The following is a 12744-nucleotide window of genomic DNA, read 5'->3' as shown; positions in this document are numbered from 1 at the left end:
ATCTCAGAAGTGGTTATTTCTACTGCATCCTTAGAATGTTTGCTTAAAAATATTTCTTGTCTAGTTTTGATATTACAATTTTATTTTATAGTAAAGGGAGGATGTTACCTAAAATACTTTTCATTTCTCTGTGTACTGTCTTAGAATAATATAAGCATAGTCATACAGACAAATTTCTACATTCTAATGATTTTCAAATTAAGGAATGGCCTCAAATTAAGAAAGCTTTTTATTCACCTAGCTTTGGAATAACACGTTGTACTCTAATTACTAACTTTGTCTGCATTATTTTTTAAAGATCAAATGGGCACAGCGGTAATTTTCATTAATCTCATACAGAGCTACTAATTAAAATTTCAGTTATTATCCATCCATTATCTAGTTGTTGCCTTTGTTCAGTATCTGAACAGGATGTTAATAATAAGCCATTCTTGTATTACAGCCTATTAAGTACAGTGAGATTTAGTTTAATCTATTGCACTGTTTTGTTTCAGGGTTATTTCTTTAATATTATGTTGTGTCATAGTGATTATGCTGAAGATATTCACACACTATGACGTTTCTTAAATACGGATTTCAGACTTAAATACCTGTTGCGTCAATTGTTTTTCAGTATTGGGAAAGTGGTCTAGAAAGGATAAATGAAGTATCAGAAGTTCAAAATATTTATACTTTAGTCCTGAAACCACATTGATTATGTTCAGTTGGCTCTTCCTTAGATTCTACTTTAAAAAAAAATGTGTGGTTTTGTCTGTCCTAGAACTCACGATGTGAACTAGACTGGCTTTGAACTCAGAGATCCACCTGCCTCTCTTTCCCAAGGACTGAGATGAGGTGCATCACAATGCTCTGCTGGGTTCTTTATTTCTGTAATGATAGTGTTAAAGTAGTTGATTTTCAAGAATCATTCTAACCTTAACAAGCTATCATGTTTTTGTAGTGTTCAAATGTAAACTTAGATTAAAACTCTAAAGTACTCTTAATTGTGAAAATGTTCTATAACTGTTGATTTTCTCTCTTACACATTAGCTTGTTTCCATTCCTTGTAGCAACCAGGTATCTAAATGATGTAACTTAAACTTTCTAAAATCGAGCATGTTGGTGTCATGCCTATAGTCATAACTGCTTGAGTGCCTGCAGAGATGGATTGTCAGAAATTTAAAGCCAGCCTTGGCTACATAGTAATTTCAAGGGAAATCTATACTACCGAATGAGCCCTGCTCGTAAGAAAATGAAAAGACAACAAAAACTGTTGTAATAAAAGCGGCAGGGCTGCATCCCCGGCACCCGGCCGCCCGCATGGCTAGCTTATGCCCCGAAATAACTATACGGAAACTGTATTTTTTTGAACACTGCCTAGCCCATTAGTTTCAGCCTCTTATTGGCTAGCTCTTACATACTGACCTAACCCATTTTTAATATTTTGTGTAGCACAATGAACTGGCTTACCAGGAAAGATCTTAACCTGCATCTGTCTGGAGTGGGAGAATCATGGCGACTCCTGACTCGGCTTTTTTTTTTTCCAGCATTCTGTTCTGTTTACTCCACCCACCTAAGGGCTGGCCTATCAAATGGGCCTAGGCAGTTTCTTTATTAATTAACCAATGAAAGCAACAGATTAATACAAAACCCACCTCCATCAAAAAACTAAGAACATATTTTTAAAAATGTGGGTTTGTAGATGTGCAGAAGGGTGATTTCCATTATGATGTGCTAGTTGAAGTGTCCATAAACAGCATGTCAGCCATGACCACTGGTGCCCATTAAAATAATGCTATTAATTTTCCATTAGCAAGTGGAGTGAACATTTTCTGTATCTATGATAGGATACATACAATGTCATCTTTTGAATATCTTTATATGAACCATCTTAAATAGAGACATTTATTATGCCTATTCCATGCATGAGCAAAAATGTTATAAAGACTAGTACATTTTCCTGCCCAAAGGATGATACAGTCAGGGGATGGTTCAAGCTAGGTAGTGAATTCTGAGTTTCCTTGGAATGCCATTTGATATCTGAATTTACTTGTTGTGAAATCAGTTTCTCTGACCATCTTGTGCCTGAAAGTTTTGCAAGATCACATTTTGAAGCAAATGTGTGTTAGACTTTTGGCCACTTTGTCAAATTTATGAGTCAAAAGGTAAAAGAGGGGAGTCCTACATTGGCTTCAAGTGTCAGAGTTTGAGGAAGTGAGTATTGGGGGTATGACTTTGAAAGATCTAACACGAGTTCTAATTGGTCTTGATAATAAAACTTGGAGTCAGATATCAGGGGGTAAAAGCTGAGGGATCAGAGAAGCAGAGTGGCCAACCACTAGAGTTCTTACCTCTACCAATGCTCAGACCAAATGGATAACCCTGTCCTCAGACTGCCTCCTCAGATTGACTGCATCCTCAGATTGACTAAACAGACTGAATGCCTAGACTGCACTGAGCTCCTGTCTCCTCCTGCCTTATATTCTTCTTTCTGTTAAGTCATATCACTCCTGTCTCCAACTCTGTAAAAGCATGTGATCCCAAGTACTAAGATCACCTTTGTGTGATCTTTGTTTCGCTTTTAGGCTGGATCAATTTCATACAGCATATGGTGGCCTTGAACTAACAACAATCTGTCAGCCTCTGTCTCCTGAGTGCTGGGATTAAAGTTGTGTGCTACCATTGCCTGGTCTCTATGGCTAACTAGTGTTACTAGTTCTGTGCTCTGATCCTCAGGCAAGCTTTATTTGTTAGAACATGAACAAAATATTACCACAGAAAGTATTTTCACCTAAGGGAAGGAAGCATCACTATATCCAGGAACACATGACAGAACATGAATATTTTCACCATGGGCAACCGAAACAAAGAAAAATGATACCTTTCTAAGTCACACTTCCAGTGATTACTTCCTCAAATTAGTCCTCTGTTTTCATAATAGTCTGTTCAAAATTTTAATCCATTAATAGAGTATACTGTTGAGTAGGTCACATCCCTTATGATTGGAATGGTCACTGAAACGGCCTTCACAAGCATACCCAAGAGTGTGCCTTGCTAATCTCTTGTGCTTCACCAGTATAAAAATGAATATTAACTGGTCTTAGAAACTTAGCATATTCAAATGTGCCTATCATCCGTTCCTTTGCTTATTACCAACCTATCTTTCCAGAATGTATGTAGTGATGGTTTGTTCTGCAGATACAATGGTGAGCAGTGCAAGCGATATTCTTACCTGGTACAGCTTTTGTTATCATTAGTGAGGCAGTTGATCATAATATACCTCTGTAAAGCAAATCATTTACATATTATGAGGATACTTTGAACATGGAAATGACAGTACTATTGTGGTGAGACTTCTTTGATTAGACCAACAGTGAGGACTTGGACTGGATCTTCCAGATGAAGAAAAGACAAAATATAAAAGAACTCTACACAAAAGCTTCCCAAATGGATCAGTGTGACCTATTATCTAAAAAGTAAATTTGGCCGGGCGGTGGTGGCGCACGCCTTTAATCCCAGCACTTGGGAGGCAGAGGCAGGCGGATGTCTGTGAGTTCGAGACCAGCCTGGTCTACAAGAGCTAGTTCCAGGACAGGCTCCAAAACCACAGAGAAACCCTGTCTCGAAAAACCAAAAAAAAAAAAAAAAAAAAAAAAAAAAAAGTAAATTTGAAGATTCCATGAATGTAGTATCTGACTATAAACTTGTCAAATTTAGTATTTTATATTACTAGTCTTCAGAGTAATGTGTGTAGCATATCATTTTTATCTATTGTTACTGAAGGATTTTGTAGTGCCATATAAAGTGAGATATTTACCAAGATAAAAGTGTAATATAAAAATTATGCTATACATAATTGGTGTTATAGAGATGAGTAGATCAATGAAAGGAATTCATAAACCCTTTCAAAGCTAGTTGTTTTTTTTTGTTTTGTTTTCTTAACTATGCATTAAATGTGGTCATTCTGTAGTTAGCTTGGACTTTGGAATAAAGCAAGAAAATTCAGCATAAAAGTGTGCATCTGTTGTTTTGGAATTATAGATAAACTAAAAATAGTACTTAGTTTTTAATTTTGTTTCAATTCAGAAAATATGTTATTATGATGTTCTCAATAGAAAAAAGACACAAATAATGACTTTAAACACACCATTTTAAGTGCACTTATACTTATAATATTGCCATAGTACAGTTAGGAAGTAATATTCCTGACATGTTGGAAGATAATTGTAGGCCTTTAATATATTAATGGGATTTCAAATTTAGAATATTTGGTAAATGTTTACATTAAAGAGGGATTCCCAATGAAAAGTCAAATAGTATGAAATGATAGGCAATCTATTTTTTATTATTGGAACATTATTGAAAAAATTTCCATCTCTTCTAGTGATATGAGTTCCAGACACTATGGGGAAACTTGCTTCGATTCTTAGCAGTCAGTATAATTCATGTGAACTTAGAAGATGATAATCGAGCTATAATTTAGTTCAAAAGAATTTTATCATATTATAGTAATTGTGCAGTTAAGATTGGTTATGCCATAGGGCAGTGGTGGCACACACCTTTAATCCCAGCATTGAGGTGTCAGAAGCAGGTGGACCTCTGAGTTTGAGGGCAACTGAGTCTACAGAGCAAGTTCCAGGACAGCCTGAGCTACACAGAGAAATCCTGTCTCAAAAAATTAAGAATAGAACAGAAAGATTTCTTTCTCTGAGAGATGAAACTATTACTTATTAATATGGTGAACATGTTGATACTTTCATTTTAGCTTTTTCCATGAACTATATATATATGGTTGTAGCAAGGTGACAAAGCTAAGGAGCTGTGATGAGATAATGAGTTTTAGAAATATCTTTATTTACACTGAAAATTAAACTAAAAGCTATTTGCTATCTGATAAGCGTATTCAATGACTTTTAAAGATTGTTCTACAACATGGTTGTAACAGGTGACTAGTTGGGAATTAAATCCTTTAGAATGATTCAATTAATTAGCATGCTAATTGGAGACCGTATGTTTTATACTTTAATAACTGCATATGCTTTTAAAATATAGTGATATTCTGTTATCTTTCAATACATTTAGAATATGTATAATAGTGTATATTAAAATTTCTCTTCTTTAGTTCATAAAACTTAATATAAATGTTAACTTGCAACTACAAAATTGATAACCTGATTTAACAATGTTTATTTTATGAGTTGAGGAGAAACAGTTAATATTAATCCTAATAATTGGAATATAAATTTAAATAGCTCTGGCAAAAACATTTCTTGCTATTCACATCAGTGTTATTTTCAGGCTATGAACACCAGCTAGTATAATTTTCTTTCTTTTAAAGGGACTGAGGAGAATTTTGTATCATACACAATAGTCTTATCACTCAGTTCTTTGAGGAATTGTTGATTTGGGAATTTAACATGGAGGTAGATTGTTTATCTACCATGTTTAAGACCCTGAGTCCCATTTATGATATTTAAAGAAGAGGGAGGGACCATAGCACTCACACAAAGTAAAATATTGATATAATTTTTATTTTTGTAATTAAAATTACTTTTATTTTTTAAATTGGCACTCAATGCTTGAGATGTCAATATTGTTTATGTCAGAAGACTGTATTAAAACATTTGTTGGAAAATGTCATAGTGTTTTTTTTTATAGTCTGTTTTATTTTACATTTAAGATTTAAAAGAAACCCTTTCTTCCTTTTTAAAGTGGAATATTCTGCTTGCGTTATAGGGTGGCCTGAAAAACAGCAAGCATGAATGCACCCTGTCTTCACAAGAATATGTTCATGAATTGCGATCAGGTATCTCAGATGAGAAACTTCTCAACTGTCTGGAATCTCTGAGGGTTTCCTTAACCAGCAATCCTGTCAGGTAGGCGGTTCTTATCATTTTGATAGGATTCGTACATTTTGTATTTTATATAGATATTTGGTATAATCAGATATGCTACTTTAACCTCATGATTTTTTCTGTCCAGAAGTATATTATCATCTAACAGAAGAACAATATCTGATTTTCAGGTTCTAAATATTTAAAAACATGCTTAACTAACCTGATATTTAATAATCTTTGATTTAAAAATATAGATAATTGTTGAATATTTATTTCCTTTTTGAGAAGGAGTTAAATGCAGAAGTTAAATATTGACATTTGCTTGTTAGTCTATTTGTGTACCCAGATAATTATTATTTATATGCAAAACACATTAATTACATTGGCATAAAATTCCTTTTATACTTGTGATTATATATATTTAAGCATATATATTATTTCATATTATATTTATGTTTTCCATGAACTACCCACATATATTTTTATAACTTTGAAATAGACCAAACTACTTTTTGCCAATAAAAAATGGACACTATTAATAAACTTCTTACTATTTTAAACATTCATTTAACTGTCTTCGAGGTGTTTATTAAGAGGCAGGTCCTTGATAACAATGGATTTGAATAATTCTTTATTGAAAGTAAGAAGCCTTAAAATTAGTAATATCCAAAATAATACTTTTAGAAGAATAATAGATCTCAATGTAACATTGTAGTATTTTGGAGTCTACATACTAAATTATCACCATTTTGAGTTCAAAATTTACTGAAATAGAGTATATAAAGAAACTATAATTATATTTGTGTTTCCCTATATTTAAAGATGCCTATATGGCATTCAATACCTTTTATATACAAATCTGAATTTCAAGAATGAGGTCTGACATCTCAGTCATTCAACTGTAATTAGGTATAAATTCCAATATATTATTTATTTATAATCATAATATACTTGGCAAAATTGGAAAATTATAATTTCATAATAAGCACAGTGTTATGGTGTGACATGCTTTGGGCTATAAGAATTTTTCAGTGGTTGCATCTTGCCAGTTCTAAAATAGTATGCTTTTACATTTTAGTAATCTCATTAAAATGTTTGAGCTCTTTATTAATTTTTATTTTGTACCATCTCCCTTTGTATGCCAGACTAGAATGGAACTCACTACATCACTTAGCCTGTCCTGGAGTGTGGGATAATTCTCCTAGGATGGCTTCCTCAATTCTAAGCCACCATACCTAGCATGGATATGCCTTATCTGAGAACAGAAACCAGAATGCACTCCCAATATCAATAGGAGTTGCAGTGCCCTTCCATTTTAAACACTGACAGTCACAAAGATGTTCCATTGAACAGCTAATGGAAGAAAATTGATATGAACTTTTTATGGTGACGCTTGTGTGTGTTTTTAGCCATGATTAAATGAGTCTGTGAGATTACCTGTAGTTCCAAGTCTGCCTGGGCAGTAGTATATAAAACTCGTTAAACTAAGCCCTCAAAAACAAAACAAAACCAAAATCCATGGAAGTTCAGGCATTCAGGGATGGAGCCATGGCTCACTGGTTAAAGAGTGTTTGGTGCTCTTACAAGGGACACCACTTCTGTTTCTAGCAACAATTCTGAATGGCTCACAACCACCAGTAACTCCCATCTTGGAGGGATCCAACACCTGATTTTGGTTTCTGCTATTTTGGGCACACATCTACACATATGCACAGATGCACATACAAAATAAAAATTCCTTCCTTCCTTCCTTCCTTCCTTCCTTCCTTCCTTCCTTCCTTCCCTCCCTCCCTCCCTCCTTCCCTCCTCCTCCTCCTCCTCCTCCTCCTCCTCCTCCTCCTCTTCCTCCTCCTCCTTCTTCTTCTTTCTTCTTTCTTCTTCTTTTTTTAATTTTGAGGCAAGTTCTCCCTGTATTACTTAGCCTAGCCTTTCCCAGAACCAGGTGGGGTTCAAACTTTCGAAGATTCTCTAGCCTCAAATCTCGCGAGTTTAGGGATTACAGTTGGTGGGCAGTTGGCATATTTTCCATTTAGAAAATTCTGCTTGACAAAAAAAACCTCATTAAAGATGGCTTTCTAATCTCGCGAGAATCTGGGAGCTGCCTCCTCTGGTAGCTGATTGGCTGCTCAGAAAGTGTGTGGCATTAAACACCGGCATTCAGTCATAGTTGCCATTGTCGTCTGACATACTGTCTTCCGAGAGTCGAGAGTAGGCCAGCGAGCTTCTCCTCTCCTTGTTGTGCCACCAAACCTCACCAAGTCCTCAAAAGATAATGAGTAAGGGAGGGTGTGGGAGCAGTGATACCTTTTCTGGTGGTGATGCGGTTAGTGGGGCTAGTGGCAGCCATGAGCAAGCTAGAGCTCAGGACCTGGGGCTTCCCTCGACCGTTTTGGCCAGGCCCGGGATTCATAGCATTGTGCCTTGCTGCACTGATGTTGAGGTTGATAATGTGTTTAAGATCAGGGGGTTTGCAATTGACCCTGTCTCTATCGTCGGCATGATCAAGGAGGCCAAGAGAGCTTCGCCGTACCTCATATACAAAATCAATGACATGACCGTGAAAGCCATCGAAGCCAGGCAGCCCTTGGCTCGACAGACAGCCAAGCAGTGTGTGAGTCCACTGCCAGTTGGACTGTATGCCAAAGTGCTTGGCATACAAAGTGCTTGGCATCCTCCAGTCATCGGACGGAACCAGATGCTTGGAATCCTGAGCATCCGTGTTCTGGGAGATAAGAATGAGCTATCCACACATACCCTGGAGGTTGTCAATGCCCATATGATGCTGAAACAAAGCCTTACAGGTGTGGCCACAGGAAGGCACCTGTTGGCCAAGGCCCTAGCCTGAGTGGCAGCTGCCAGGGCTTCTAAGGACTCTGGTCTTAATTTCATCCATGTGGAGGTGCTGCATCTTGTTTTAGTGTGTCCTCACCAGGAAGGGGAGGCTGTAGTCGAACTGCAAAAAGAGCTTGTTGGACTTACTGAGGAAGCCATCACTAAGGCCATTGATCATCTGATTATGATGGGACACATCTCTCGCACTCCAAATTGCCAGTGCCTTAAAATTGTGACTGAGACAAAGAACTGACTTTGCAGTCTCTGAAGGTGTTTTTGTTCTGCTGTTTTGACTTTTAGGAAATACTGTTTCTATGAAAAAAGGACGTTTTAATTAAACATTTTACATGCCATATTCTCTAGATATCTGAGCATTTGAGAACTGTGTGTTGGGTATATCTGAGTTATGACTGCGATGACATTAGTATAGGATTTGCCTAGAGAGCAGGAAACAAGCTGAGAGATAATGGGGGAATGATTTAACCAGAGTCCTGAAGCTTGACTGTAACTGGTTTTAACTTGGCAGGTCAGATTTATGCTTGTGAAGGACAAAGAAGTAAAGAAAAATTTCTTTTTGCAATAGAAGCTTAACACTAAAAACTGACAATAGTGAAGGTCTTGTAAACAGCTTACAGGAAGTACTGGGTGCTGTAAATCTCTCAGTTAGCTTTTGTTAATCTGAAATAGATCTTTCTATTCTTAAATTTTTATCACTACATAGAATATATTTTAAAGCAGAGTTAAATCATATATACAGTATGTTGTAACAGATCTAACTATATATTTTTATCATCATCTAAAAGTACATACCAATTCAAAGTATTTAAGATTATGTTTTTTATTCTAGAAGGAAACACACTGAATAGGGCTCATTAGGACTGTTTAAAAGAGCTCATTATGGCTGCTTAAAACATTTTTTTTCCTTAAAACATTTTTAATAATAATTGTATGAACATATATATCCAGATGAATTTAAGTGGCATATACACATGTAGAGTTAAAGCTTCCATTCACATATATACGGTTAAATCTAAATTACATGCATATCCAACAGACATATATTAAATAGGGTTTGAATAAATAAGAAGGAAGAACCAGTGTGTGTTGAGTAAGAGGAAACTGACTTTTCCATCTCTCACTTGCACATAGTAGCAAACAGATAGGACATTTACAGAGAGAGTAGACAGATATAAACAGGTCTTTGGAGCAAAGAAAAAGAAAGTGGTGAATCAAAGCTTCTGGTGAACAAGAAAGCAGATGTTGCAGGTGGAAGAGAGCCAATCTGCTGCAGGTTGAGCAGGTGGATGGGATCCCTGTGTGAAGTGGGTGCTCTGGCAGGTCCTGCCAAAGCACGCCACTGCGTAGACATGCCACATGCAACAGAGTCAGTGTAAGAGGGAATTAGAGACAAAGACATAAGTAAAAGGTGAAAGATGAGACAATGGGCACCCTTAATAAAAATGACAACTAGGGCATCTGACCTGTCTGTCTTGTCCTTAGGCAATATGGCACCTGCTTACATGTTGTAAGATACCTTAGAAATTTTAAACCACATCCACTTAATGCTGTAGGAGGTCCTTCTGTATTTGTATTGCTTTCATTGGTTGAATAAAGAAACTGCCTTGGCCTTTTGATAGGGCAGCACTTAGGTAGGTGGAGTAGACAGAACTGAATGCTGGAAAGAAGGGCAGAGAGAGAGCCACCATGGAGCTGCCAGGTCAGACATGTTGAATCTTTCCTGGTAAGCCACAGCCTCGTGGTGACATACAGATTATTAGAAATGGGTTAAATCAAGATGTGAGAGTTAGCCAATAAGAGACTAGAACTAATGGTCCAGGCAGTGTTTTAAATGAATACAGTTTCTGTGTGATTATTTCGGGTGTAAGCTAGCTGGGTGGCCGGGAGGAAAAGCAGTCCTGCTCCTCCTGTTACAACTTAACAAGATGCACATAAAGGACACAGGTATTTAGAATCACACACATGTAGCCACGCTGTTTACATCTTCTTTCAAACCTACAAAACAGGCAGGAAACAAAAAAAGTGTTCCTGAGCAGACAGTGTTCATCTCAGGCCAGCCCATAGCCAGGTGGGAAAGGAGGACATGCCAAACCCTGGGCAGGATAGTGTGGCAGTGGTAGAAGGGATAGAGGATCTCAGATTGGCTGGATCACATGTCATGAGCAAGAAGACAGGACAAGCAAAGAGAACAGGAAAAAAAGAATAGAGGTATGAACTTCCAATTGCCGGATCTCTGGCAGATTGTAGGGTGCCAATAAGTGGCCATGTGCTGATAAGCAGCCATGTGTTTTTAAGTAGGGGAGGGGGCATAGTTTTCATGAGTGAGGTAGGCAAGATGCAAAGCCTGTAATCTCCAGCCTTGCAGAGAATAAGGACTGTACAGAGAGCGCACAGGCTTGCTTTTGTGGTTCATCAAGTTACAGAAACAGGGACGATGGATCCGTGCCAGAGATTATAGATGCCCAATAATGCATCTTTTGAGCAAAGCCAAAGGGTGAGAAACCATGGTTGAGAGACGAATACTCATGGAAAAATGGCCATGGTTGAGAGACGAATACTCATGGAAAAATGGCCAGAGGTGGGGGAGGGGCCCACTATTACTGTCAATTCTTCTGGTGTTGGTTGGAGGGCTTTAGGGATCCTTTAGTTGAAAAAGTGACCAGGTTAGAAGTTACAGAGTTCTGATGATCCTCAAACTGCTAGTGGGAAATGCAGGAGGAAATGCCAGGTGAGCCTGCAGAGTCATATGGCACCAATGATATGTTTTGGTGGGAGAAGGTCCTTGGCAGGAGAGGGACCTTGGCATGCCAAAGACACACGCAGTGGGTGAGAGACAGACATGCCATGTAGATAGAACATACATGGGGGGTTTTATTGAGAGAAAGGGAGTGGGGGAAAAGAAGGGAGAGAAAAAGAGAAAGGGGGGCTCAATTTGTTTCCAGAAAGGCTTTAAGAAAATCTCTGAGTCCAAGAAAGGAATTGAATACAAGGAGAAAAGGAGAAGGATCATAGAAAGGACTCACAAAAAGGGACAAGGTGAAATAAGCAGGAACTCCACCATTAGCACAGAAGCCACAAGGGTATCTAGAATCTGAGGGACTTAGCACACAGCTTCTAGGGGGCAGGCAACAAAACTGGCAATGTATGGGCCCAGGAATAAACAAGGAGTGATATAAAAGATACCTGCCAGGGAAAGGGGACAAGGAAAGGGTCCAGGAGAATGTAGGAGGTGGAGGTGAGCAGGACATGAGAAAGTTCTACGAGCTACTAGGTAACAGAGTGGGTGTCTTGATAACAAGAATTTCAATCTGGGGCATTCCCAAGCAGATTAAAAGTTGTCAGAGAAAATGTCCCAAATTATAGAAGAGAGGTGTCCCTTTCCACATGATGGAGGGCCAGGTAGGGAGAGAGCAAGCTTCCTGGCACACCAGTGTGACTTAGTAAAAGTAGATGAAGCAGGGAACTCCTTTTGGACACTCAGTAGAAGGGAAGAGACAAGTGTTTAATGCAGGTAGAAAAGAAAACAGCTGGAGAAGCACAAGCATCTTAGTAAGTAGAGTTGCCCATATGATGTGGCCCTGAAGGTCATTGCAGGGAGTATGTCTACATGGTGGACAGTCCAAAGGGCAGAACAGAGATATGCCCATGTGGTGAGCAGCCAGAAAGTATGCGGAAGAGAAATGCTCTTGTGGTGGGTGGCTCAAAAGGATATAGTAAGGAGAGAAGAAATTTACTGAGTAGGAGAGGAGATATGGCAGAGGGAAGAACTAGCTGAAGAGGCAGACTCTAAAATCAAATTTGGTGGGTCACGAAAGCCAACAGAACCAAATTATCCATACATACCTTAAGTGAGTTGGATCAGGAGCTTGGTTCATAGTAGCTCAGTTTCTTAGAAAGGAAATTCATTTGAGCCACTCCTGAAGTTTGGGCACCAAATGAATGGAAAAAAGAAATAAAAAGGAAAGGAAAGGACATGACTGCTTCTAGGTATGGTGGAGGTGAAAGTGTGTTGCAGATATGTGGGAGAGAATAGTCAGAGTCAGGGTTATCTGGGAGAGTCCTGAGTGGACAGGACCAG

General features: G+C 38.0%; 1 protein-coding gene across 3 annotated transcripts in view; it reads left to right on the top strand.

The window, feature by feature from the left end:
• The window catches only part of Diaph2 (diaphanous related formin 2), a 703438-nt gene that overhangs the window by 173246 nt on the left and 517448 nt on the right, over positions 1–12744 (top strand). For all 3 annotated transcript variants that reach the window (XM_057758989.1, XM_057758988.1, XM_057758987.1), the window contains one exon: positions 5716–5855. In XM_057758989.1, the coding sequence (XP_057614972.1) occupies positions 5716–5855 (140 nt within the window). The remainder of the gene's footprint in view (positions 1–5715; positions 5856–12744) is intronic.

Source organism: Chionomys nivalis, chromosome X (genome assembly GCF_950005125.1).
Source record: "Chionomys nivalis chromosome X, mChiNiv1.1, whole genome shotgun sequence".
NCBI lineage: Eukaryota > Metazoa > Chordata > Mammalia > Rodentia > Cricetidae > Chionomys > Chionomys nivalis.
Note: the sequence above shows the minus strand (reverse complement) of the source record. Positions and strands in the feature narration are given on the sequence as shown.